This window comes from Phocoena sinus, chromosome 1, assembly GCF_008692025.1.
Source record: "Phocoena sinus isolate mPhoSin1 chromosome 1, mPhoSin1.pri, whole genome shotgun sequence".
Taxonomy (NCBI): domain Eukaryota; kingdom Metazoa; phylum Chordata; class Mammalia; order Artiodactyla; family Phocoenidae; genus Phocoena; species Phocoena sinus.
In genome coordinates this window covers 97,474,055-97,499,504 of record NC_045763.1, presented here as the reverse complement: position 1 = coordinate 97,499,504, position 25,450 = coordinate 97,474,055, and the positions used below count along the sequence as shown (strand labels likewise).

Genomic DNA, 25,450 nt, shown 5'->3' with positions numbered 1-25,450 from the left:
TACAGGAGGGCGGGCTGAAGGGGTTGCGAGCGCACGCGCAGTTGGTAACGGAGACTTGGCTGTGTGGCGGTGTGGGTGAGTTGGGTGCAGGTGGACTCGTCTTGGCCCTCAGAATCCCCGAGTGGCCGCTGCCGCTTTCTCCTGCCCTTACCATGTTTCTCACCCGGTCTGAGTACGACAGGTCTGTGTGGTTGGGGGAAGTGGGGTGGAAGTTACGGGTCGGCGGGCCCGGGGCCCGGTCTGGGCCTGGGTTCTGCCGTGTCATGGGGGCGCCCCAGGATCCCGAGTCTGGCCCGGCCCGGGGATCTCTCGCCTTCCCCAGCCGCCCGCTGTGATTCCCCAGGCTAGAGTTGCGCCTGTCGGCCGCACTTGACCTACCGCTGAGTCACTGCTGGGTCCGAAGTCGGTGCGGAAGCGTGAAGCTCCGCTTTGTGCTTGGGGAAAGGCGGCTGGCGCGCCGCGACTCCGACCTTTAACCTGGAAAGGCCAGGAGTCACCCCTTCTCCCCTTCATCTTTTTGTGCTGAGTGTGACTGCCTTTTTAAAAATGTAAACGTGTGCCTGGAAGAAAAAGCAATTAGAGATCACTTAATGGGTTTGATCATTTCAGCTCCCTTTTCCTTCTAGGAGCACAACCTCGTTTTCCGTTTCTTAGCTGTGGGAACAGAGGAGCCATTCCTTTGATTGAGGTGTAATGGGGCGTGATGTGATGTATAGTTTCTGCAGAAGCGCGAAGGAAGTCTCAGCTTTGCCCAGATATAGTGTATGGTGTCTGATTTTATGGGAACTGGAGTTTAGAGTGTTCTCAAGAGTTTTGTCATCATGCTGATTCAACTAGACCCAGGCTTTTCTGACTTTAAACAGTTTAAAGCAAGTTACTTTAAATGTGTGTTGCAGCCAGATCTGTTTTTGAAATCAAAGCTGTGAGGTTGTTGTATTTGTATAAAACAAAAAATCTTTCAGAGCTTGGAAATGTTAAGTAATATTAAATTGTACATACTTATGCTGTAGACATTTTTACTTTCAGTTTCTGTTTTGATCAGTTACGTTTCACATAGCTATTGTTTTTTTTAAATTTTAAAGCCAGGAAAGGCAGATGTTTTCTTTGTACTAGATGGCTTGAGAAGCTGCATTTCTTGTCAAGTATATGTTGAACCTGTCAAAAGTTTTATCAGTTAGAACTACCACTTTAAGAAAAAAATCCTTTTACTGACTCATAGAAGATGTATGTGAGGTTTTAAAACTGATTCCTTAAAAAAAAAAAAAAACAAAAAAAGGACTCCTTTTCCTACTGTCCTATAAAATAACTTTGTTAGTCAGTATTTAGCTTCCAGAGCATTGAAAAGAATCATCTTTGGGTGATATAATTTTGAGTAAGGGGTGTGTATGATGGAAATTGTTATTCTTATCAGAAAGCCTTTATTAAGGTTTTTGTGATCATTTACTTAACATCTTTATTAACTGCTTTGTGTTACTCATTTTTGTATCTTCCTAAAGAATGCCTAAAACAGTCCTTTTTTATTCACTTAGCTAAGGTACTTGAATGCTTGTCATATGGCAGTGAACAATATCATGATCCTTTTTCTCATATGGGAGACTGTCCTTTAAAGAACTATTTACAAAAGTAACTATAGTATAATTCAGAAATGTGTTCATGTCATTAGAGAAGCTCAAATCAACACTGTGGGAGTTTGATGAGAGAGATTGCATTCAATATTAGGGTATTATGGAAAACTTCAAAAGGAGCTGATATTTAAACTGAGCCTTAGGAACTTCCCTGGTGGTTCAGTGGCTAAGACTCCACGCTTCCAATGCAGGGGGCCCGGGTTCGATCCCTGGTCAAGGAACTAGATCCCACATGCATGCCGCAACTAAGAGCCCACATTCGGCAATGAAGATCCCACTTGCTGCAAATAAGACCAAGCACAGCCTAAATAAATTTTAAAAAACATAAATAAACTGAGTCTTAGATGTAAGGTTTTAATAAATATGGAGAATGAGAGTGAATAGTTTTGAGGCAGAGAATATAGGATGAACAAAGGAGGGGCAGTGGGAAAGTATACATAGTGTTTGCGAAAATTCTAGTCTGCTGGCACATATGATACACATATGGGAATGGGGGGAGATCTGGGAAAACACTATGGTGCTAGATACTGGATGGTTTTTAATATGAGATTGAGAAGTTTGGGTCCTATTTTATAGGCATCTGTGTGGCATAAATTATAATTTTAAGAAGTTACATAATCATAATTGTGTTGTATAGAGATTAATTGACTGGATTAGAGGAAAGAGAATCAGTACCAGTTAGAAGGCTATTAAAATACTTAGTTGAAAGGTAATGAGGGCATTGAGAATGGAAGGGAGTGTTGAGTTACTGTGTGGGGGGCGTGGGGGGAACTGATTTGAATTGATATGACTTGGCATATTGTTAATTATGGGAAAAGGGGAGGAGTGAGTCAGATCGTTCAGAACTTTATAGTTTGGGGAACTGGGAGATGCGAGGTGTTTTAAAGTAAAAATGAAGTAGGAATGGCAGGAGATGTAGCTGATTTTGCAAGGGTGACTGTATATTTCAGACTGGAAAATGTCAAGTGTTTGGCACTAATGGGATATCCAAATGGAAATGCTCAGGAGGCTTTCAGATTAATCAGGAAAGAGGTCAAACTGGTAATAGATATTTGGAAGTAGTTAGTGCTTGACATGAATGAAATAACCCAGAGAAAGTTTGAAAACAGGGCCAAGAGCAGAGCCCACATTAGGAAAGACTTAGTAATACCTCAACAGGATGAAGTTCCTGAATTAGGGTGAAAATACTGTATTCGTAGTCACATAGTACTTTATACTTTACAAAGTGCTTTCATAATCTGTGCAATTCAATACCAATTTATTATGACAGAGGCAGGATAGATTTTTTTTTTTTCATTTGAGCGAATTAAAGTTAGTAAGTGGCAGAACTGGAATTTAATCCCAGGTCTTCTGCCCTTGGACTTTCCTCTCAGTGATTTTTAAAAGCTGTTTCTTAGAGTCCTAAATTTCCTTTTAAATGACATTAGGGATAGTACCTCTGGGGAAAATGGGAGGCTGGAATGGTGAGATTCTCTTGACTCCTGATAGTTGAAAGCTTGGTCTTAGATTGCCTAAATTCTCATTCCAGTTCTGCCTCTTATATGCTGAGTGACTTTGGGCAAATTAGTCAACCTCTTTGTGTCTCAACTTCCTCATCTCAAAAATGGTATCGTTTTAGAATACTATTTCATGGGATTTTTTTGAGAATTAAGGTGTGTTGTCATTTAAAGGTTTGCAACAGTGCCAGGCATATAGTACATATTCAGTAAATGTCAACTTGTATTATTATCTGTTTTATATTTGGGATATATATATATATATATATATATAATATTTCTTTTTTTAAAAAAAGAGGTTTTGATAAAACAAATTTGAAAACAGTGCTCTATATCATCTTACACGTTATAAACTCCAGACTCCATAAACCAAGGAGCACAACTATTTTCATTCATTTGTTCAAATATTCTTAAAGTGTCCATTGTGTGCGGAAAGCTTTTATAGCTAAGACCACGATGCCTCTTCTCCAAAGGGATTTCTAACAGATGAGCAAGGAAAGGTTGGGAATTGTTTAAGGGAGAAGAGCAGTCTGGCATGTATAATGTATTGAGTGAATTAACTATGTTAGGCTTTAGGAACTACAACAGATCTCAGTATGTTGTTCAGATAACAATACTAATTCATACAAATAAATAGAGAAATGTCCCTGTGGCTGACTTTTACTAAAAAGTAAGATATTAACATCAAATTCATGTAATGGGAAGAGGATAAGGATAAATGCACATTTTCTTAGGAACTGCCTGATAGTTTGGGGGCATGAATTTACCAGAGGGATTCCAAATTGACTCAAGATTGAGGCAGAAAGTCACCTGCTTTCATTTGATCAGTTTGAAGATACTGTGGGAGTGGGGCAGAAGTGTTCTATGTATAGGTTCCATTCTCTTGAAAAACTGTTAATGTACCAAAAAACAGCTACAGATTGTTGTGGGTAAAGGAGCATAAAGACAGTGTGCACATCTTGTAGTCATCTGAGCTAGATGTCAAGGAACTTGACTTTAGTGTCTCTATGCTTATTTTTTCTGACACTTTTAATACCTTTTTCTTTTTTTTTTTTTAATTATAGGGGTGTGAATACTTTTTCTCCTGAAGGAAGATTATTTCAAGTGGAATATGCCATTGAGGCTATCAAGGTATAATATCAAGTGGGGTAGTTTTTGAAATTTCATGGCAACTTAGTACTTTGCTGGCAGAACATTTGGAGTAAATGTGTTTTAGCTATTCCTTTAGAAAATGTTCTTTATCTCCCTTTAATCAACCACAGTTAACCTTCTTTTTAATTTTATTTTTTTATTGAAGTATGGTTGATTTACAGTGTTGGGCACAATTAACCGTTTGTATAACAATTTCAATCCCATTCCTAACAACTACTTTGGAACTTTTTAAACAAATAACTGCTTCATAGTTATGTAAGTAGCTTTTTCTTAGTGGGGTTGGAAGGACATGTTTGTGTTTATAATCTTCTTGGCTATAAAGAAAGGGGTCTAGAATTCCTGAGTTAGCACCTGGGAGATATTTTATCATCTTGAACAAATCATTTAACTGATCACCTGTATTCTTGTTGGTAAATTTGTCAATTTGTAGTAGACATTTTTGGGTCTGAATAAGAGATGTGTCCTGTAATCTAACAACAAAATCGAATAGTTCAAACTAGTATTCAGAAAATTAGTTAGAAAGTAAGCTATTTATACTAAAATTAGTTATGTGGGATCTTCTATTTGTTGGATTATGGATAATCTAAATTCTGCTTTAGATCTAAATTAGGTCGTTTAGGATAAGATCCAGGCATCAGTATTTTTAAGGACTACCTCAGTGATTCTTAGTGTCTAGCAAGGGTTGAGAATCACTGATCTAGTCCAACTCTTCACTCTGTTTCAATCACCTCTGCATCCCCAGACACCTTCTGTTTTTATAGATCTAGTGACAGAATATTTTCTCACTAGATAGCTCATTCTGTTTGGAAATCGTTCATAATGGTTTAGAAATTTATCCTTATATTGAATTGAAAGTCTAGCTTCCTGAAGTTTCCTTCAGTTGGCCCTAGTTTTGCCCTTGAACCATACAGGATATTTAAACCTCTGCCATAAGGCAATTCCTCACATATTTGAAGAGAACTATTGTGTTTCCCTCTAAGTTACCTCTTCTAGAAAGAGTGTATTGGGGGAAATAGTTATATGAGAATCTGGAAAGGGCAAAGAAGATTCTTAGTTGAAGACAGAAGTGAAGGTGGAAGCATTGTAGTAGATAGTGGGCAGAAAACGATGGGCCAGCTACAAAAAGTGCCTGTTTTCTATTTCTAATCATGTGTGCCCTATATTTAAACCATATGTTACTATGAAGTCTGAGATGATCACAATTCCAAGCTGTAGCATTTATTTTGAGCCTCAGCTAAGGTAATAGTTCTATCCAGATGTGCAAGCGAAGAGTAATTCTCAGTTTTTTTGGTTCTCCTTAAGCCCCTTAGTGCTAGTAATTTCCACGTTGCTTAGAGATAACGAGATAGTATCTGATCTCTGTATCCGTAGTTTGAGCTAGGATGGAGTAGTGCCATTAATGTATGCTGCTTAACCTGTGTAAAAATTCATACTCCTAGGTGTTGAAACAACCTTGTTGTTGTCTTGGCAACTTAGCCAATGTGAAAGCAATTTGATAACTATAAGGATTTAGTAGTATGAAAGGAGCTGGAGAAATGACTAAAAATGGCTGACAAATAGAAATTATCACGTAGAGGTGCTGTATTGATGGCATGGGTGAGATATAGCCAGCAGAGGTGGGGACAGAGCGCCTTTTAGAGTTAGGTTTGGGGGAAGAAATGGAAATCTTGACAGTGTCAAAATTATTGTATTATTCTGAGCATCTGGACATTGGTTACTATGCTAGTGAATTATATTAAATAAATAATACATAGTCAGTTCAAATGTTCCCTTTCCTCCCTTCTCCGTCTCCCCAGTCCCAACCCAGGGTGGGGGTGGAGTTTAGTCAGAATCGTAATATTGAAATGTCTGGGGATAAATGTAATGTACAAGAGAAAATTATCTTGATTTTGATATATTTTGTAAAATAGCCTGTCTCAAAATATTGACCCTTTTTTGGAGTAGAAGCATAGAAATTATATTTTTTAATTAATTGATTGATTGGTTGATTTTTGACTGCATTGGGTCTTCGTTGCTGTGTGCGGGCTTTCTCTAGTTGCGGTGAGTGGGGGCTACTCTTCGTTGTGGTGCTCAGTCTCTAGGTGCACGGGTTTCAGTAGTTGTGGCACGTGGGCTCAGTAGTTGTGGCTCGCGAGCTCTAGAGCACAGGCTCAGTAGTTGTGGTGCACGGGCTTAGTTGCTCCGCGGCATGTGGGATCTTCCCGGACCAGGGCTCAAACACGTGTCCCCTGCACTGACAGGCGGATTCTTAACTACTGCGCCTCCAGGGAAGTCCTAGAAAGCTATTTAAGTTGGAGACCAAATTGAACAAGTTGAAAATTTTTTCTTGTGCTATGAGAACTTCCTCCACAAAATAATTACAGGGACTATTGACATTTTAGAATGGATAATTCTTTGTTGTGGGGGACAGACCTGTGCATTGTAGGCTGTTTAGCAACATCCCTGGCCTCTACCCATTAGATGCCAGTAGCACTCACTCCTCCAGTTGTGACAACCAGAAATGTCTCCAGACTTTGTTAGTTGTCCCCTAGGGGGTAAAATGGCTCCCGGTTGAGAATAACTCTGCTAGATAAAATTTTAAGGTAGACATGGGGACTTCCCTGGTGGTGCAGTGGTTAAGAATCCGCCTGCCAATGCAGGGGACATGGGTTCGAGCCCTGGTCAGGGAAGATCCCACATGCCGCAGAGCAACTAAGCCTGTGAGCCACAACTACTGAGCCTGCGCTCTAGAGCCTGCGAGTCACAAGTACTGAAGCCCACGTGCCACAACTACTGAAGCCCATGCACCTAGAGCCCATGATCCATAGCAAGAGAAGCCACCACAATGAGAAGCCCATGCACTGCAACGAAGAATAGCCTCCGTTCGCCACAACTAGAGAAAGCCCGTGCACAGCAACGAAGACCCAATGCAGCAGTAAATAAATAAATAAATAAAAATTTACAAAGTAGGTATGAATTCTGTTCTGCTCTGTTCAGTTGGAGATTCAAGATCAATACACTATACATAAAACAATTAGAGGACAACTAAGTGCCAAATTAAATTCTCTGACCATGGTTTCTGACTTTTTTATTTTACAGTTGACCCTTGAACACGGCAAGGGTTAAGGACACCGACCCTCCAAGCAGTCTAAAATTGCCCTATAATCTATTGATATAGTTGGCCCTCCATATCTGTGGTTCCTCATTCACCCATTCAACCAACCACAGATCAGTACTGTTGTATTACTGTTGAAAAAAAAAATCCACATGTAAGTGGACCTGCACAGTTCAAACTTGTATTGTTCAAGGGTCAACTGTATTTTTAAGGCATACGTGCATGTAGTTTTAGTCAGAAGGTAAAATAGTTTTATAAACCTTGTAACAAAAGCAGAAATCCCTGAGCCTGCCCCTCTTTATCTTCAGCTTCTCAGATGCAACATTTTAAAGTCTTTTAGCTAATTTTCTTGGCATTTACTTCCATATCTCTAAGATAGGAACACAGACTTACATTTTTTTCACCTAGGTATTATCCACAGACTTTTCATTATGAAGGATGACGACTTCTGCCCCCAGTGACACACAGATATACAGTATCCTACTGGGGTAGAGATAGGGCAACCCTCTCAATGTATGTCATATCTGTTATAATTTTGTTAGATTATTAGTCAACATTTCTATTGGTAAGACTACATAAATGCTTTTCATACCTGAGCTGTTTTTCTGTTTCTGCACAATAGTGTTTTCCTGGGAGTTTGTAATTCTCTTTAAAAATTGTGCCTAATTTAGTATGTAAATATCAATAATTCATCCCCAAGGTCTCTCCAAGTTATGTATATCCTCTCAAAACACTCAGGCACATTAAGTATCCTGTAAAAGATTCTTAAAGAAATCTTTGAGCCTTTGACCAGCTCTAATCTGGACTGGTTCTCTGGGCCTGCTGCACAGCTGTATACTTAGGCTCTTCTATCATCATCATCCTAGGAACTCTCTTTAACTCCCTCTTGCGTTAGATCGCAAGTCATTTTCTTTTTTGATGTATTCCTTCCATTTGGTAGAACCCGTTCTCCAATGATTTCATAAGAAAGTATTTTCAATTTCCAAGCTTTTTTGTTTTTTTCCTTTTTCTTATTAGTGTCCTGTTCTTGTTTTATGGATGAAAATACCTTTTTCAAGGACTAAAAAAAATTTTTTTCTTTAGATTTCTTTTTCCCCTTGGACAAGCTAGATTCTTTAGAGATATATATTTTTAAACTGCAGATCTTGACCTATTACTGGGCACTGAATCAATTTAGTAGGTCATGGGAGCATTTCTTTTTGACGTAGACAGGGGCAGTAGATCTCAGAATGCCTTGCTCATAGTATTGGTGAGTGTTTTCTTTTCTTTATGAAACTTTGTTTCTATTATATTTATTTCTTTGTATTTTGGTCATGATATAAAGTATATTTCTTAATGTAGATTTGGGTCAGAAAATTTGAAAACTACTGCTCTAGAGAAAACTGCCTCTTCTCATTTCATGCCTTGAAGGTGCTTCTGCCTGCTCACTTCTGAGAACTGAGCAGGGAAAGAAGGCTAGGGTTCTTAACATTAAACTTGTCAATTTTTACTTAATTCCCCTGTTTTCCTGTAGTACTCTGCCTTTGATGGTGGCATCCCCCAATCTAGAGACCCTCTGTTTTACTCTCTCCAGAGTCTTCTACAGGAGTGGGAGTGGGGGCCATCATCTAGCTTTACAACGTCGGGTAAGAGATCTGGAAATCTGTCTCTTAAGCAAACGTTGAACTAATTTTATAATTTTTAGCTGTTCTGTTCCTATTTCCAGAGGTCCTTGTTGCCACCATTCCCTTTTTGGGGGGTCCTATGATAGAAATCAGCTTGTTTCTTGACTTTCTTTACTACTGGCTTAGGATTTGGATTTCTCAGGTTTGCTAAGTAAGTAATCACTAACCCATCTTCTTTCTTTAAAATTTTGTGTCTGTGTCTTTGTCCACTCTTTGTCCTAGTGGATTTATCTAGTCCCTGCTTAAGCCTTTTAATCTCCTGTTCTCAGGCTTGGAGAAGGAGTAGAGCTAATGTATGTATTCAGTCTACACCTTTACTTAGAAGTAAGAGCACTCATTTTTTACATAAAATTCTTTGACATTTTATTTCCTGTACTTACACATGTACCATTAAGAAAATATACAATGAAAAGCAGGTATATATATTTAATAACACTTCTAAATAAAGTCACAACTTTACACATTTGAAGAATAATACATATATGTAAGAGACATGATCATTCAGTCTACATGCGTTTTAAGCATGTTATGCACAATGATTTATGAAATTCTTTGGAATACTTTGCAATTACAGACTCCAGGAATCTGATGCTCACACTGATAGTCATTGCTTTGTAGAATTAAGTAAATATAGTGATTTACTGTAAGTAAATATAGTGATTATTTAGAGGAGACAGCATGTATAGTTATGGAAACCTTTATGAATGATGGGTGGAATTTGGATAGGCAAAGGGAGGAGCATATTCCAGGTGTGACAGCATGGGCAGAACAAGGGTAGTGGATAATATGGCATGAGAAAATGGACTTGGCTATACCTGAGGGATTTTGCTGGAGAATGATAAATAATAAAGTAGGATTAGGTTTTGAGGACTCTGGAAGCTTTACTTGGATTTTATGTTACAGGCAGTATAGAGAGATATTAATTCTTTAGAGAAGGAGAAGTATAATGGAAATATCATTTTATTGTATCAGTCAGGCCATAATATGAAAGATACATTGGGAGAGAGAGATTAAAGATAGGGAGACTAAGGAGGCTATTGAAGTAACCTTGGCATATAAAAAAATATCTAACATTTGTTGCTCATTTATTATGTGCAAGTTACCATTTTATATATGTGTGTTTACCCCTCTTGATGTGTAGGTATTGTTATTATTATCCCCCTTTTGTAGATAAGGAAACTGAGACAAAGAGGGGTGGGTGACTAGGATGGTGACATGGAGATGGAGAGATGAAATCAAGCTATATTGTAGACTGCTAGTGACCTTGAGAGATATTTTTATGTTGTTGGTAGTGTTTCTTTATCTTTTCTTTTTTCTTTCTTTGTTTTTTTTTTTTTTTTAAGTAAATTACTTTTCTGGAGGTCACATAGATTTGAGGGATATCACCTTTTCAGATAGATCAAGGTAGCAGAGGTAAAAAGATACCAAGTCCAGAAAAAACATGAGAGTTGTATTACTTCTTGCCCACTATGTTTAGAACTTTAGAATCTGCCCCTCTCCAAAAAACTGGCATTAGAGTTGATCATTTTCCGGACATTTTCAAGACCTTCTTGAACTTCCCCTTTAGAAGCACAAAATTCTGTAAATCAGTGCTCTTGCCATTGACAGGAATAGTACATTATTAGGGTGCTCCTTATTTTCTCTGTGTATTAGATATGGCTGATTGAAGCTTCTATCATGTGAAGATATACAGAGAGATTCCTGGTGAGTATGTAAGATTGTTCTTTGACTTCTATATGATAACCATAACCTGTTTCTCTTTAGCTTGGTTCTACAGCCATTGGGATCCAGACATCAGAGGGTGTGTGCCTAGCTGTGGAGAAGAGAATTACCTCTCCACTCATGGAGCCCAGCAGCATTGAGAAAATTGTAGAGATTGATGCTCACATAGGTAAGGAGTAGGAGAAGGCTGTTCTGTAGGATCTTGCCTGATCTGTAGGATCAGTCTTCTTTGATGTTTCAAGGGAGGTTCATTAGGTGAACATCTTATCCCTTGTTAGTTCTCATTTTCCAGGTAGTAGGCCATTGTGCATAATATAGGTAGTAGGAAGCAGTTATAGGATTCACCTACTCCCAGACATTCCTTTCTCCCTCAGATTTATACTTGGCAAATGTGATGGTTATTGAAATATGTGAAGGTTGAATCATAGGCCATCTCCCTATGGTGGCTGGGTCTTTATCGATGCATAACATTAGGAGGCTACCTGGAGCAGAGGATTGTGTGGGAAGGTAGGGGTGTCCACTAAGCAAAGAGAAATTCTTAAAGATCTTCAAAGTGACTAAGGTGCAGAGAGTATAAGGATGATAGACTTTGACCCAGATCGGTACTTTTCCTCTGTTTTCAGATTTATCATTTCAATCTATCTCCCCTCACCTTCCCTTTCTCCCTTTTTTGGGTCCCTGTTAAATTCCCCTGCCGTGGCTTCTGGCATCATTGTAGCATGATGAGTAGTTCTACTTATTTATAGCATGGCATTTTAGTTGACTGCCCACATTTACTTAACCTATCTAGTCATCTAATTACTGAAACATTGGTAAAATAATTAATTGCTTGAGGGCGTCAGAATCGAATGCCATAGTGACTCAGGGAGCTTGACATTATCTCTTTCATAGATATAGAAACTGAGATTTAGTCTTTTAAGATTAGAACATTTTATCTATTTTCTCTGAAGCCATCTACCTTTTGGAGGTAGGTCAGTGTCACTTCATTCAACAAATTGAGAACCTGTTATGTGCCAGACTTTGTGCTAGACACCAGGGGCACACAAAGGAATGAGACATAGTCCCCATGTGTTCCAGGAGCATACAGTTTAATAACAGAGGTAGATTTGTAAATAAGTCAATGCAATTAAGTGAAGTAGGTATTAAGAAAGGCTGTAGTATATGCTTAGTAGGGGTACAACGGAGGAAACAATTAGTTTTCCCTGGGGCCAGTGGTAGTGAGGTTTTCAGAAAAGGATTCCATAAAGGTGATGCTTGAGCTGAACTGAATTCTAAAAGATAAGGAAGTGTTTACCAAGTGAATAAGTGTCTGGGTGTAGCAGGGAAGAGCTTTCTGGTCGGAGGAAATAGAAGAGCAATGCTGTGGTGGTGTAAAATATAAAATACCCTGGCACATGCAGTTTGGCATGACTGGCAGGTGGAATGTGGCAAGAAATGAGTCTGGGATCAAACAGTGGAAGTCCTTTTTACCACACTAAAGAGCTAGAACTTGATCCTTTTGCATTGCCAAAGTTTTAAGCACTGAGGAAATATGATCAGATTAGGATTTGAGAAAGACCATTCTGATAGTAGTGTTGAAGGTACAGTGAAGGGGGCTGAGACTGGAGGCAGGGAGACCAGGTCAGAAATTTTTTTAATAGTCCAAATAAAGAGATGATGAAGGCTTAACCAAGGTGGTGGCCAGAAGACAGAGAGGTAAGGACTAATGCCAGACAGGCTAATCAGACAGCAGTTGATAGAATTTGGGATTCAGTTGGTTGTGAGGGCCAGGGAAAAAGATGGAGCCTAGAAGGGAAATGAGTTGAGTCTGTGGTCTGTCCAAGTAGATATATTAAGGGAGTCATTTGGCTTTATAGGTCTGAAATGTGGGAGTGAGACCCAGGCTGGAAATTTAGATTTGAGTCATGACGTGTAACGTTACAGCCATAATCTTGGCATCTTGGGCCTTCTCTCATATAACTGGTTTGTGTTTGGTCAGAAAGTGAAAAGACTTGATTTTCTTCTAGGGTCTTCCATTGTAGCTCATAATGAGATAGTTATTTTTTTCCCCTTGTTTCTCCTGTTGGACTGTTAGTGCTTGCTTAGTTTGAAAGTGCATCACGGGCTACCAAAGAGTGCTGAAGGAATGCTTGAGGATGTAACGTGTGGAAATTCATGTTTGAGTAGCTGCTCTTCTCTGTCTCCTACCTTAATAGCTGGACTTCTGTGTCATTATAAATGGTTTTTATTTGTTAGTGATATAATTATACTTGTGTTCAGTGTAGATAATTTCCCATCTAATCTCTTAGGTATATTGCTATGGGATTGCTGAATGGCTGCCATGGTTTCACTCCAGAATTTCAGTACTTCCTGAGTGGATGAAAGAGTTCTACAAGGATTTGGCTACCGGGTCACTGTTGCTTTTACATTGCAGGTTGTGCCATGAGTGGGCTAATTGCTGATGCTAAGACTTTAATTGATAAAGCCAGAGTGGAGACACAGGTAAAATTAGCATCATCTCTCCTTTTTACCATGATGCTTGTGTTCCTTGTTTAGTGATGATATAACTGCCTGGGCTGTACTGCAGGCATCAGATGTAGCTCTTGGGAGTGATTTTGGGTAGAATCCCTAGTTACAACCTTCTGAGGCTTGGAGTCTAGCCATCCAACCATTGCAGCTTTGAGGAAGCCCTGGTAAATAGTGCTGACAGTCTCTTGCTTCTTTTTGACTTGCCTTATATAAAGCAAGCATTGCACTGCATTCTGTTCCCTAATTGACTTTCTGTGGGAGCACCATAGCAAGAGGTAGAAATAGCTAAAGGAATTCTCACCCCAACTGCCTTTGCAGCTAGGCTTGCAAATGACAGCTCTCCTGTAGTGAGTAATGATATGTACCAGGTGATAAATGCTGGTTAGGAATACTGATTTTTTTTTTTTTTTAACTGAGCTCCTGCTGCCTACAGAGTAGTAGACTGGTAAGAAAAAAATATCTGATTGGTAAAAATTTTTTTTGTGCTTATTTACAGGTTTGCTGTCAGTACTTATGTAAGAATAAGTCATTTAATTTAAACTCCAACAGAATGATAAGATAGGGCCTTTGAGGGAAAGCGGCACTCAGCTATTAGCCTTCACTTTGTGAAAAGACTAGATTTGGTGCTCTGAAGGGTTAACTCTGTTTTTCAAGGGAGCAATCCTCTCCCTTGAAAAGTTGTCATTGCTTAGAGTCCTTTTGGTATAACTTTATTTCCAGAGCTATTTCTCTTCTTCTCATGGAGTCCCGAGCATTTGAGTTTAATGTTAAGGAAAACACACCAGAGCTTGAGCATTCAGTTTTTAACCACAGTTCAAAGGGATGTGTGTGGTGAGATGGTGGGCTACTTTTAATGCCATTCTTACAAAAGGTAGACCACGCTTTGCTCTTCTTTTAGAACCACTGGTTCACCTACAATGAGACCATGACAGTGGAGAGTGTGACTCAGGCTGTGTCAAATCTGGCTCTACAGTTTGGAGAAGAAGATGCAGATCCAGGTGCCATGGTGAGTTTGACGCTTGTGCGAAGCTTTCTTGCTCTCCCGTGGAACTGATGACATTTGTCCTCGGAACATGTCTTTCCTGTCTCTTCTCGCCCCCCTACTTCATAGCTATTTATCTTAATACGTCCTGCTTTTTGGTTCTAGTCTCGTCCCTTTGGAGTAGCACTGTTATTTGGAGGAGTTGATGAAAAAGGACCCCAGCTGTAAGTACCATTTGGCCATTTTTTTCCTGCTTCCTTTTTGGGAGAATTATTTTCATTTGGGATGGGACTGGTTGTTTAAATCAAGTGAGAAGATTATTGTAGAGTTGTAAAAATGAAGGGCTTCTAATTCTATAAAGTTCATTGATTCTGTGCTGCTTACACAAAAACAAATTTGGGGATTTTATGAAGAACTCCTCTACTGGAATCAGTGCTATTTCTGGAAAGAAATTAGAAGTAACTTTGTTGCTGTAGTCAAAATGTGTTTGAGCCTTGCTTTGGAATATTGATTTGATCCCTGTCCTCAAATAGTATTTAGATAGGCATACATAAGTATCATATTTATATATACTCTCTATATAAAGTATTCTTATACATACTTCTCTTCTAAATCCCTGAGGAAATTATTATTAGTTTTCTTAAACACTTTTTAAAAGATCTGGTTTCTCCAGCCATAGAACATCTTTTGGATTTGTGCCTCGATATTTCCTGGCTGCAGGGCCAAGCATTTATATTTTTTAGTGAGACGTTTGTTACATAAAATGCCACCGTTCTTAAGCATTTTAATCCTCTTCTTTTTGGTGGTTTTGCAGGTTTCATATGGACCCATCTGGAACCTTTGTACAGTGTGATGCTCGAGCGATTGGCTCTGCTTCAGAGGGTGCCCAGAGCTCCTTGCAAGAAGTTTACCACAAGGTAATTAAGCATTCTCACGACTTCTATTATCTTTTTTTTAAATCATGGTATAATTTACATACAATAAAATGCACAGACCTAAGAGTTCAGTTCTATGAGTTTTGACAATTGTATACACCCTTGTAACCAGCACTTAAAACAAAATATAGGGACTTCCCTGGTGGTCCAGCGGTTAAGACTCCACGGTCCCAATGTAGGGGGCCCCGGTTCGAGCTGTGGTCAGGGAACTAGATCCCACAGGCCGCAGCTAAAAGATCCCGCATGCCACAACTAAGACCCGGTGTGGCCAAATAAATAATTTAAAATAGATATATATATATATAGCACACTTCCATCACCCTGCCCCAAAATGCTTGCCTCCTCTCCAGTCAGTCTCTTCCCCCGTTTCAGGCACATTTACTGTTGTAGATTAGTTTTGTCTGGTCTTTCTATGAATAGAATCATACAGTTTGTATTTTCATGTCTGCCTTTTTTTGTTCAACGTACTGTTTTTGAGATACGTTCGTATTTTTGCACATTTCAATAGTTTCTTTTTATTGATGAGTGGTATGCCATGGTATAGATATACCACAATTTGTTTATCCTTTATCTTCACAGCTTTACTCAGCAGTTTATATTTCCTAGTCTGGCTCTCCAAGCAAGTGGGCATTTGGTACTTTTTATCTTTGTGGGATGGGAAGCCTTGGTTTGGGGTAACTCATTGTAGTGGCTGAAGGCTGCCCTACTTGTCATTCAGGTGGTTCATACAGGAATGCCTGCTTAAATCAACTTCTCCTAGTATTGCTTTTACGTGTGCAGGAAATTAGATACAAAATGGGGTAAGCAAAGAGCAGATTTTCTAAACCATTGGGCTACCTTCTAGATCATTTGGGAATTATTATTCACAGGATATCATCAATATTATCTTGCTTCTAAATCAAAAGACAATAACTAGAGAAGTCTAACTCTTTCCCCTTCTTCAAAGATCACTTAACATATTAAAGTTGGTAACTTTGTTCTGGTTCAAAATAAGACTTTTTTTTCTCTGAATAAAGGTACTCTACTTATTTACCATTTACCTGAATTCTGGAGATACTTGTAATGCACTGTACTTATTGAGGTGTTTGATTTATTAATATTTGCTAAATCATTTCTTCAGGGAGATATAGGGGAAATCTTTGAAGGAAGGAGGGATTATGTACAATTAATGGCTACTCTTCTTACCCTCTTTGTTTCAAGTCTATGACACTGAAAGAAGCCATCAAATCTTCACTCATAATCCTCAAACAAGTAATGGAGGAGAAGCTGAATGCAACTAACATAGAGGTATTTTTCTGTTTTATTCAGATATCATAGCTCTCATTGCTGAAGATCAAGATAGTAACATTTTTGTATGCTCAGTTCTCAAGAAGTTATTATCCTGTGAATAAGCAACTTTAGTAACGTGGTATGGCAGAAGCCAGAATTTGGTGAGTTAAAGAATAAAAGGGAGTGATGAAGTGGACAAAACAAGAATATGCTGCCTTCTCAAGAAGTAATTAATGTCAGTAGCAGGCAGCATTAAAGAAAAGGATTTTTGTCTTTTTAAGGATGGGGAAAGACTTGAAAATACTTATATAGTCTGAGAAGCAAGTAGTGGATAGAAAAATGTTAAAAGAATTAAGGGCTTCCCTGGTGGTGCAGTGGTTGAGAGTCTGCCTGCCGATGCAGGGGACACGGGTTCGTGCCCTGGTCCAGGAGGATCCCACGTGCCGCGGAGCGGCTGGGCCCATGAGCCATGGCCGCTGGGCCTGCGCATCTGGAGCCTGTGCTCTGCGACAGGAGAGGCCACAGCAGTGAGAGGCCCGCGTACCACAAAAAAAAAAAAAAAAAAAAAAGAATTAAAAGTGGAAGTTAGATAGTGATGGAAAAGTTCTAGAAGAGAGAAGCCATGGTACAAATGAAGGAGTTGGTTTTGAAAAATAGAATTGATTCAGCATTATACTGAATACCCATTACATGCCAGGTACTATGTAGATGCCAGGGATACAGACACAGAAAATCCAGTTCCCATTAAGTAGTATAGAGGACATACAGATAATAACAGCTTGGGTTGATACTTCTGTAATAGCAATATGAATGGATTGACACAGGAACATATAACTTATACTGGGGCGTTAGGAAAGCTTACTGGAAGAGGTGAAGTTTGGAGAAGGGAAGAGAATGGTATTCCAGGAAAAAGGAACAGGACATGTAAAATAACGTTGTGCGTAAAAGGGGACTCTGAGGGATTTATCTGAATGCTAGAGTGTGAGATGTATGTAAGATAGGGAGATGACACTGGAGAGACGTAGACCAGATTCTGAATGCCCTTATTTAGGATCCTAAGAGTAGACAGCAGGATGGGAGGTAATGATGAGTAAAGTTAAGGCAGGCTTGGAGGTGAACAGGGAGAGAGGTGTTATATTTCCCTGGTGATTGTTAGATCATCTGCTGAAGGTGGGTGAATGCAACAGTGAAATTAAAAGGAATGGAAAATATTTGGAAAAGTCATTATGGATAGGGAAAAGGGAAGACAGGGATGAGTAAAAGGATTGCTGGGTCACATTAAAATATGCTAGCTGAGGCTGAAATCACAAAACAAGTTGTTGTAAAAAGTCAGGATAGTGGTTACCCTTGGAGGCATGGTATGTATGTATATTATATTTTAATTAAATTTTTAGGGCTTCCCTGGTGGCGCAGTGGTTGGGAGTCCGCCTGCCGATCCAGGGGACACGGGTTCGTGCCCTGGTCTGGGAAGATCCCACATGCCGCGGAGCGGCTGAGCCTGTGAGCCGTGGCCGCTAGGCCTGCATATCTGGAGCCTGTGCTCCACAAAAGGAGAGGCCACAGCAGTGAGAGGCCCGCGTACCGCAGGAAAAAAAAAAAAATTTTTTTTAAAAGGCCAACTGAGGCTGGAATCACAAATCAGTAATTAAACCAATCAACACTTACCAGGATACTTTTCAGCTATACTCAGCATAGATTGAGAAAATGTATATTTAGATAAATCTCTGGCAAAGGATTGACTGGTTATGGGCAGAAGAATGGAGAGAGTACTGGAGAGTGTTTGTCAATCTGTCACCAGTAGAGCCCGGTTCCTTAGGCTGCAGTGAAAGGGGCAAAATTGGGCACCAGAACAAGGGGCTGGCCTAATGGTGGGAAGGTCTGAGAAGAGTTGGAGAGAGGTTGGGGCTGCGGGAGGGGTGTTTGGCTTGCTTCTTCAGCAGTCATGGGGAGAGGGGGTTATGGAATGGAAATGGAAAACTTAGTTCATAAATAGTTGTTTTTTCACCTTCTCAGCAAAGATTTGAAAATGCTTCCCCCTTGTGCCAGTCTCTGAGATGATGAGGCGCAAAAAATGCAACGATAACCCATATTGACCCTTAGGAGGGATTTTGTCAGTTCCTTTCGTGCTTTGTTTTCTGTGGTACTGAATGAGATAGGGTCTTGGCATTTCCACTAAGACTATCTCCTTGCTACCTCAGAGTAATTCACATGTAGCTCTTTTGATCTCACAGTGAAGGTTCTAAGGCCTGCTTGGTTCAACTAAAACTTCAAAGATATTTTTTAGCTCATTCAGTTTTAGTGCAACTACAGTGTTGCTTTGAAGAGAGCATCAGGTGTGTGTCCCATCCACGCTCTATCATTAATCCCTGACTAGAGTTTTCTTCCCTTTAACACAGGGGCACTTCCACTTCTCCAAGCTCTAACTCATGGTTTCCAAACCTGGCTGTCTATCAGTCTTTGGCTGTCCATCAAAAATCTCTATTTTTGAAATCTCCTTGGGTGACTCTGATGCTCAGCCTAAGAAGGTCAGGCATTTGGGAGCCACTGCTCTAGAGCCCACCCTCCTCTATCTCTTTGAGGTCCCTGCTCCGCCAGTTGTCCCTTGCGTCACCAGCCTCTCCTCAACAGCCACTTCCCCACAAAAAGGGAAAATTTCCAAGTTGCATCTTTCTTTAGAGAAACAAAAAAACAAAACCCACCTTTGTCAACCCCTCTCTCTACCTAGTATCCTTTTTTAAAAGATCAGCTTCATTGAGGCATAATGTACATACTGTAGTGTGCGCCTGTTTTAAGTTTACAGTTCAGTGAATTTTGACAAAGGTATAACCCTTGTATCCGCAACCACAAAATACAGAATGTTTCTGTCGTCCCCAAAAGTTCCCTCATGCCCCTTTTTAGTCACTTCCTTCCCACTGATCTGCTTTTTGTCACTATAGATTTGTTTTGCATGTTCTAGAATTTCTTATAAATGGATCTTACAGTGTGTGTTCTTTTTGTGTCTCACTTCTTTCACTTAATAATTTTGAAATTCAGGAGTTTGTTACATTTTATTGCTATTCCATTCATCATATCTTTTAACCTTTAATTGCTAGATGATGAATCTGTATTCATTGTCTTCACTGCCTCGCCTCTCATTTATTTCTCAATCACTGCCTCAGTTTCTGTTATTATTTCCCTGAGACTGCCCCTTGCTAAGATAACTCCTCTTTATCAGATTTCATGGTCATTTTTAAGACTTCTTATATGACCTTTTCTGAAGCAGACACCTCAAATTTTTGACAGTTGTAAAACTAAACTCATCATTTTTCCTGAAAACCATTTCCTCTTCCCTTATTTCTAATTCTGGTTGATGACACCTTCAGTGAACCTGTCATTCACAGCAGAAACCTGGAAGACTCTGACCTCCCTTTGCCTTCACCGATTTGTTTCTTTGCCTCCTTAAATAACTCTCATATCAGTGCCTCTTCTTCATGCCTATTCCTAGGGCCTTCTCTTGTTCAGGCCCTCATTTTTCTCCTGCCTTGTATGTTTTGAGATTTCCTAGCTAGTCTTCCTGCCTCTAGCCTTACCCTCCTCATTTTCATTCCATTTCCCCTGCCATTGTGCTACTGAAGTGGATTTTCTAAATTGCATATCTAATCTCAATTGTCCTCCACTTGTAAAAAGTCTTTTCTGACTCTTAACTGTCTGCAAGATAAATTCCAAACTTCTTTTCATGTCACAGTAATTCACTACTTCTTAAGGCATGTGTTTAACCTGTTAGGTACCTTGCTAATTTTACATGCAATTATCTTTTAATCCTCACAATAGCCTTATGAGATAGGTATTCCTACTTCCATTTTACAGAGGAGGAAACTGAGGCTTTGAGAAGGCAAGACCTTGCCCAAAGTAACAGTATTGGTAAATGGTGGGGTCACGGTTTGAAACCAGGTCTGATTTGGGGTCCTGTCCTTTTTTTTTTTTCCGGTACGCGGGCCTCTCACCATCGTGGCCTCTCCCGTTGCGGAGCACAGGCTCCGGACGCACAGGCTCAGCGGCCATGGCTCACGGGCCTAGCTGCTCCGCGGCATGTGGGATCCTCCCAGACCGGGGCACGAACCTGTGTCCCCTGCATTGGCAGGCGGACTCTCAACCACTGCACCACCAGGGAAGCCCGGTCCTGTACTTTTTAACACTTTAATACACTATCTCTGTATGAGCTCTGAACTCCTACCTCTCCATTTCACAGCTACCTACCTCTCCATTTCACAGCTACCTCTCCATTTCATCTCATCACATATGCAACTTCTGCTCTAGTCATTCGGAATTACTTTCAGTTTTGCAAATGCATCATCTGGTTTCGTGCATTTATGCATTTGCATATTCAGTCTGCCCTCTGCTCCTTGACTGACCCATTCTTGTAGTGCTTTAAGACACAACTCAAAGATTGCTTCTCCTTGAAGCCTTCCTGGACTCCCCCTAGATTACTCCTTTGTGCCTTTATGTATGCTTGGCTCTGTTGTAACACTTACCTGACTTTAAAAGCATTTGGTGTCTAGAGCTCTTAGTAAATAAGACAGACTTTCTTCATGTTTGGATCTCCAGTGCCTTGTACAACTGTAACTAGTACACAGGTGCTTAGCAATTAATTATTGATCAAATCAATAAAAGAAAATATCTGTTTTACCTGCCTCACAGAGGTTTTTTGAAAGTAAAGTGAGGATTTCCCTGGTGGTGCAGTGGTTAAGAATCCTCCTGCCAATGCAGGGGACACAGGTTAGATCCCTGGTCCAGGAAGATCCTGCATGCCACGGAGCAACTAAGCCCGTGCACCACAACTACTGGGCCTGTGCTCTAGAGCCCGCAAGCCACAACTACTGATCCTGAGTGCCATAACTACTGAAGCCCACACGCCTAGAGCCTGTGCTCCGCAGCAAGAGAAGCCACCGCAATGAGAAAGAAGCCCATGCACCGCAATGAAGAGTAGCCCCCACTCACCGCAACTAGAGAAAGCCCGCACGCAGCAAGGAAGACCCAACACAGCCAAAAATAATAATAAATAAATAAATGTATTTTTAAAAAAAGAAAGTAAAATGAGATAAATAGAAAGGTAGCTTTCATATAGATTATGTAAGTAAATGGCAAGGGGTTATTTTTACCCATCTAGTGATGGGTACCTTCCTGAAGGCAGTATTTGGTGTAAGTCCTATTAGTATTGATTTGCAGCCTCGTTCTATAGGACTGTTCTAATTCAGAGTTGCCCAGTTTCTGGTTTTTAGCCCCTGTAATGGTTTGGGAGGACTAGCCTGTGAGCCATGGGTGACTTGACAAAAAACTCTGTAGGCTCTCACTCTTCTCTGGTTTATTGACTTTGTATCTCTCTGTCCTCATGTCCTTAAGAAAAGCATTTATATATTTTAATTTCCTTGGAATAGAACTCATGGTCTATATGGACATCACTAAATTATTTAACATACATTTTACAAATATGTTTGGGACTCTTCTGATATTTCGTGTAATTGGATAGATCTTTTAGGAGAATCTAGTGGAGACTGCAGGCTTTGAGAGAACATTTTTTTTAGTCTGTCCCCAGACCAGATCTTCAGGTGTTTTAAGATGTGCAGTAGTAGTCTTCTTCTAAATTTTACCTGTAGTTGAGGCAGAGAATAATAAACATTATGTAACTGAGCTGTGCTAATTTTGGCAGTTTTCAAATTATACTAAATATCAGTAGTGAATGTTACTCAAAAAATGCCCTACTATGTTTAATTTTAAAGTTAAAAAAAGATAATATAAGGAAATGACATTTCAAACAAATTAAACACAAAAGCTAAAGGGAAAAGTGAAGTGGCACCTATTCCTCAGTATTACCCTAAAACATGGGACTATGTTGTCAGCAGAGATGATGGAAAACCTGGTGGTTTGGTTAAATTTGAAACTAACCATCTTCTGGCCCTAGTCTTTTATTGCTTAAATACATTATAATCTGGACTGCTGGTTATTACTAATATCTTTAGTTGTAACTGATTTCCTATGGTCAGTGTTAATGAGATCTTTTCATCACCAGTCCTTTTAAAAAAACAAAACAAATGTTTTTCTTGTTAAGTTACCATATGGGCAGTTTTAGAGAAAATAATACCCACCAATAATAGTTAATTATGTGGTGCTTATTACAATGTTCTAGACACTGTTCTAAGCACTTTACATAGATTGACACATTTAATCCTCACAACTACTCTATGAGTTAGGTGCTTTTATCCCCATTTTACTGATGGAAATTGAGGCACAGAGTGGGCAAGTATACCAAGGTCACATACACAAGCCCAACTTGCAAGTGTGTGAATATGCTTTTAATATATTTCTAAAGGAATCTTTAACAGAAAAAACTACTGACACCAATCTGCTGCTTCTTTTGTGATCCTTGTTGAAGTAACCTCAAGAAGTGACAGTGATGCCAGGCATTTGGTTAACTATTATGTGGTGGGTTAACCTCAAAATAGAAAATTTGGTCAAGAAGATTTTTATTTTGGAGTCAGACAGCTATTTTAGGAACTGCTGCTGGAAAGGATATCCCTGGGACAGCAGATCCCTTAGTTCCTAATGAACAGCTGCGTCACCAACAACTTCTCCTGACCGTGCTGGGGCTATAAGCAGGGTGATCGAGCTGAGCTTATTAAGCCTTCTCTGTTTTCTTTCCAGCTAGCCACAGTGCAGCCTGGCCAGAATTTCCACATGTTCACAAAGGAAGAACTTGAAGAGGTTATCAAGGACATTTAAGGAAGCGTGGTCCTCAGAATTTCTTGGGGACAGTTTCAGTTCTCCTAGTTGCCCTTAACTTTTATTTCCAGCTCCAATTCCTTGGAAAATCTCCAGTGTATGTGCATTTTTTTATGATGTCTGTACATAAAGGCAGTTCTGAAATAAAGAAAAATTTTGAATATTTGTTAATAGACTATTCTCTTCTAAAGCAGTCTTGTGTATAAAATACTTGTGTTGGGGGCAGAAAGGATAGTGGTATTAACATCCCTATCCTATCAGTATCCTAAAATTGTTTTAGTGGCTCTGTACAACAGAATCAACTATATTATGAATTCCTTGGTGTTGACAGATGAACTCCCAACTAGTCCAACTCCTCCTCATGTGTTATAGGTACTAATACCACTGTAAACTTCAGTTCTGTAATTTTTCTTGAGTAAATAATTTTTTTCTGCTTTCCTTATATGAAGGAGATGCTACTAATTGACCATCAAAAGAACATGTTTTGAGGCCCTCCCCAAAACTGATGGGTTGGAATAAGCCAGCTACAATGTTGTACTATTTCTTGTGCCTTAAGAGACAATTTGGAATGAGATTTTCTTTTTTTTATGAAGTCAAGGACTATAAAAGAATCAAATTCATGATCTTGGCCTCACTGGCAATCAATTACAAATCAGTAAGAGAGAACTGGGTAATTCAGAAGTAGTTTACATTAGAGTTTGGAATATACTATGAACTTCCCCCGTTAGAGCTGCCAGCATATGACTGGTTGAGATGATTTAAAGAATCAATCTATTGGAGCCTCAAAAATGGCCATATGACCCAGCAATCCCACTACTGGGCATATACCCTGAGAAAAGCATAATTCAGAAAGAGACATGTACCACAATATTCATTGCAGCACTATTTACAATAGCCAGGACATGGAAGCAACCTAAGTGTCCATCAACAGATAAATGGATAAAAAAGATGTGGCACATATATGCAATGGAATATTACTCAGCCATAAAAAGAAACAAAATTGAGTTATTTGTAGTGAGGTGGATGGACCTAGAGTCTGTCATACAGAGTGAAGTAAGTCAGAAAGAGAAAAACAAATACTGTATGCTAACGCATATATATGGAATCTAAGAAAAAATGGTACTGATGCACCTAGTTGCAGGGCAGGAGTAAAGAGGTAGGCATAGAGAATGGACTTGGTGACGTGGGTTGGGATGGCGAAGCTGGGGCAAAGTGAGTAGCATCGATATATATACACTACCGAATGTAAAATAGTTGGCTGGTGGGAAGCAGCAGCATAGCACAGGGAGATCAGCTCAGTGCTTTGTGATGACCTAGAGGGGTGGGGTAGGGAGGGTGGGAGGGCGGCTCAAGAGGGAGGGGATGTGGGGACGTGTATGCATATGGCTGATTTGTTGTGCAACAGCAACTAACAGTATTGTGAAGCAATTATACTCCAATAAATATCTATTAAAAGGAATGGCCACATGAAGTAGATATTGTTACTTATACTTAACAGATGAAGAATGCAAGGCTGTGTGACCATGGACTCAGAAAATTAAGCTGTTGAGACTTGAACTCAGGTTTTAAATCATCAACTCTTGGTTTTACAATGCCAGGCATGAGAAGCCTAGATACCTACTGAGTAGTAGGGAAATCTCATTGAGATTTGAAATGTACTATCGACAACATGGCTAATCCACGTGTGAATAAGGCAGAATTGATTGTGTATTGTCTTCATTAACATTTGTAGGAAGTTGTACTCTATGATTTCAAATTCTGATTATTTGAATAGGCTGAATTCATATTAAATTTATACCAAATTTCCAGCAAAAAACATGTGCTTATATACATTTGGAAACTGCAATGATGGGAAACATTTGGGAAAACAGAATTTTGCTCTAGACACGCACATAAGGTAGGGAACTAAAGTTATATTGTCACCAATGTTCTTGAGACTGTCCTAGTGATTTTAACCCTGTTATTAAATATAACGTGATCATGAGATTAGTTTCCCTCGTGTTCACCTCTTATCAAATCCTAATAGAAAATGCCATTGAAAAATCCTATCTCAACTAATATTTGTTCAGATTTAACAAATTTGAGTACCTATGTACTATATGCCAAGTAATGTATTAGGCATTGGGGATAGAGCTGTGGTCTAGGCATGGTCTGTGCTCCCATGAAGCTTCTAGTGGGGAGAACTAGGCAATAAATTCCCCATTTAACTCAATGTAGATTAATGCAGAAATGGACTAAACATGCTGC

The 25,450-nt window shown here is 39.5% G+C and overlaps 1 protein-coding gene across 3 annotated transcripts; it reads left to right on the top strand.

The window, feature by feature from the left end:
* Nucleotides 1-9: 9 nt before the first annotated feature.
* On the top strand, nucleotides 10-23,369 carry PSMA5 (proteasome 20S subunit alpha 5). 3 transcript variants are annotated; one of them, XM_032652513.1, is made up of 9 exons: nucleotides 10-75; nucleotides 4,186-4,252; nucleotides 10,796-10,922; nucleotides 13,167-13,234; nucleotides 14,160-14,267; nucleotides 14,409-14,467; nucleotides 15,058-15,160; nucleotides 16,379-16,465; nucleotides 23,126-23,369. In XM_032652513.1, exons 3-9 carry the CDS (start codon nucleotides 10,874-10,876, stop codon nucleotides 23,201-23,203), a joined length of 552 nt encoding a protein of 183 aa, XP_032508404.1. In that variant the 5' UTR covers nucleotides 10-75; nucleotides 4,186-4,252; nucleotides 10,796-10,873; the 3' UTR covers nucleotides 23,204-23,369. The 3 variants fall into 3 exon arrangements, with proteins under 3 accessions (XP_032508404.1, XP_032508398.1, XP_032508389.1); XM_032652507.1 differs by having other exon boundaries at nucleotides 41-181; XM_032652498.1 differs by lacking the exon at nucleotides 23,126-23,369 and adding an exon at nucleotides 3,154-3,231 and having other exon boundaries at nucleotides 46-181; nucleotides 16,379-17,207.
* Nucleotides 23,370-25,450: the final 2,081 nt, after the last annotated feature.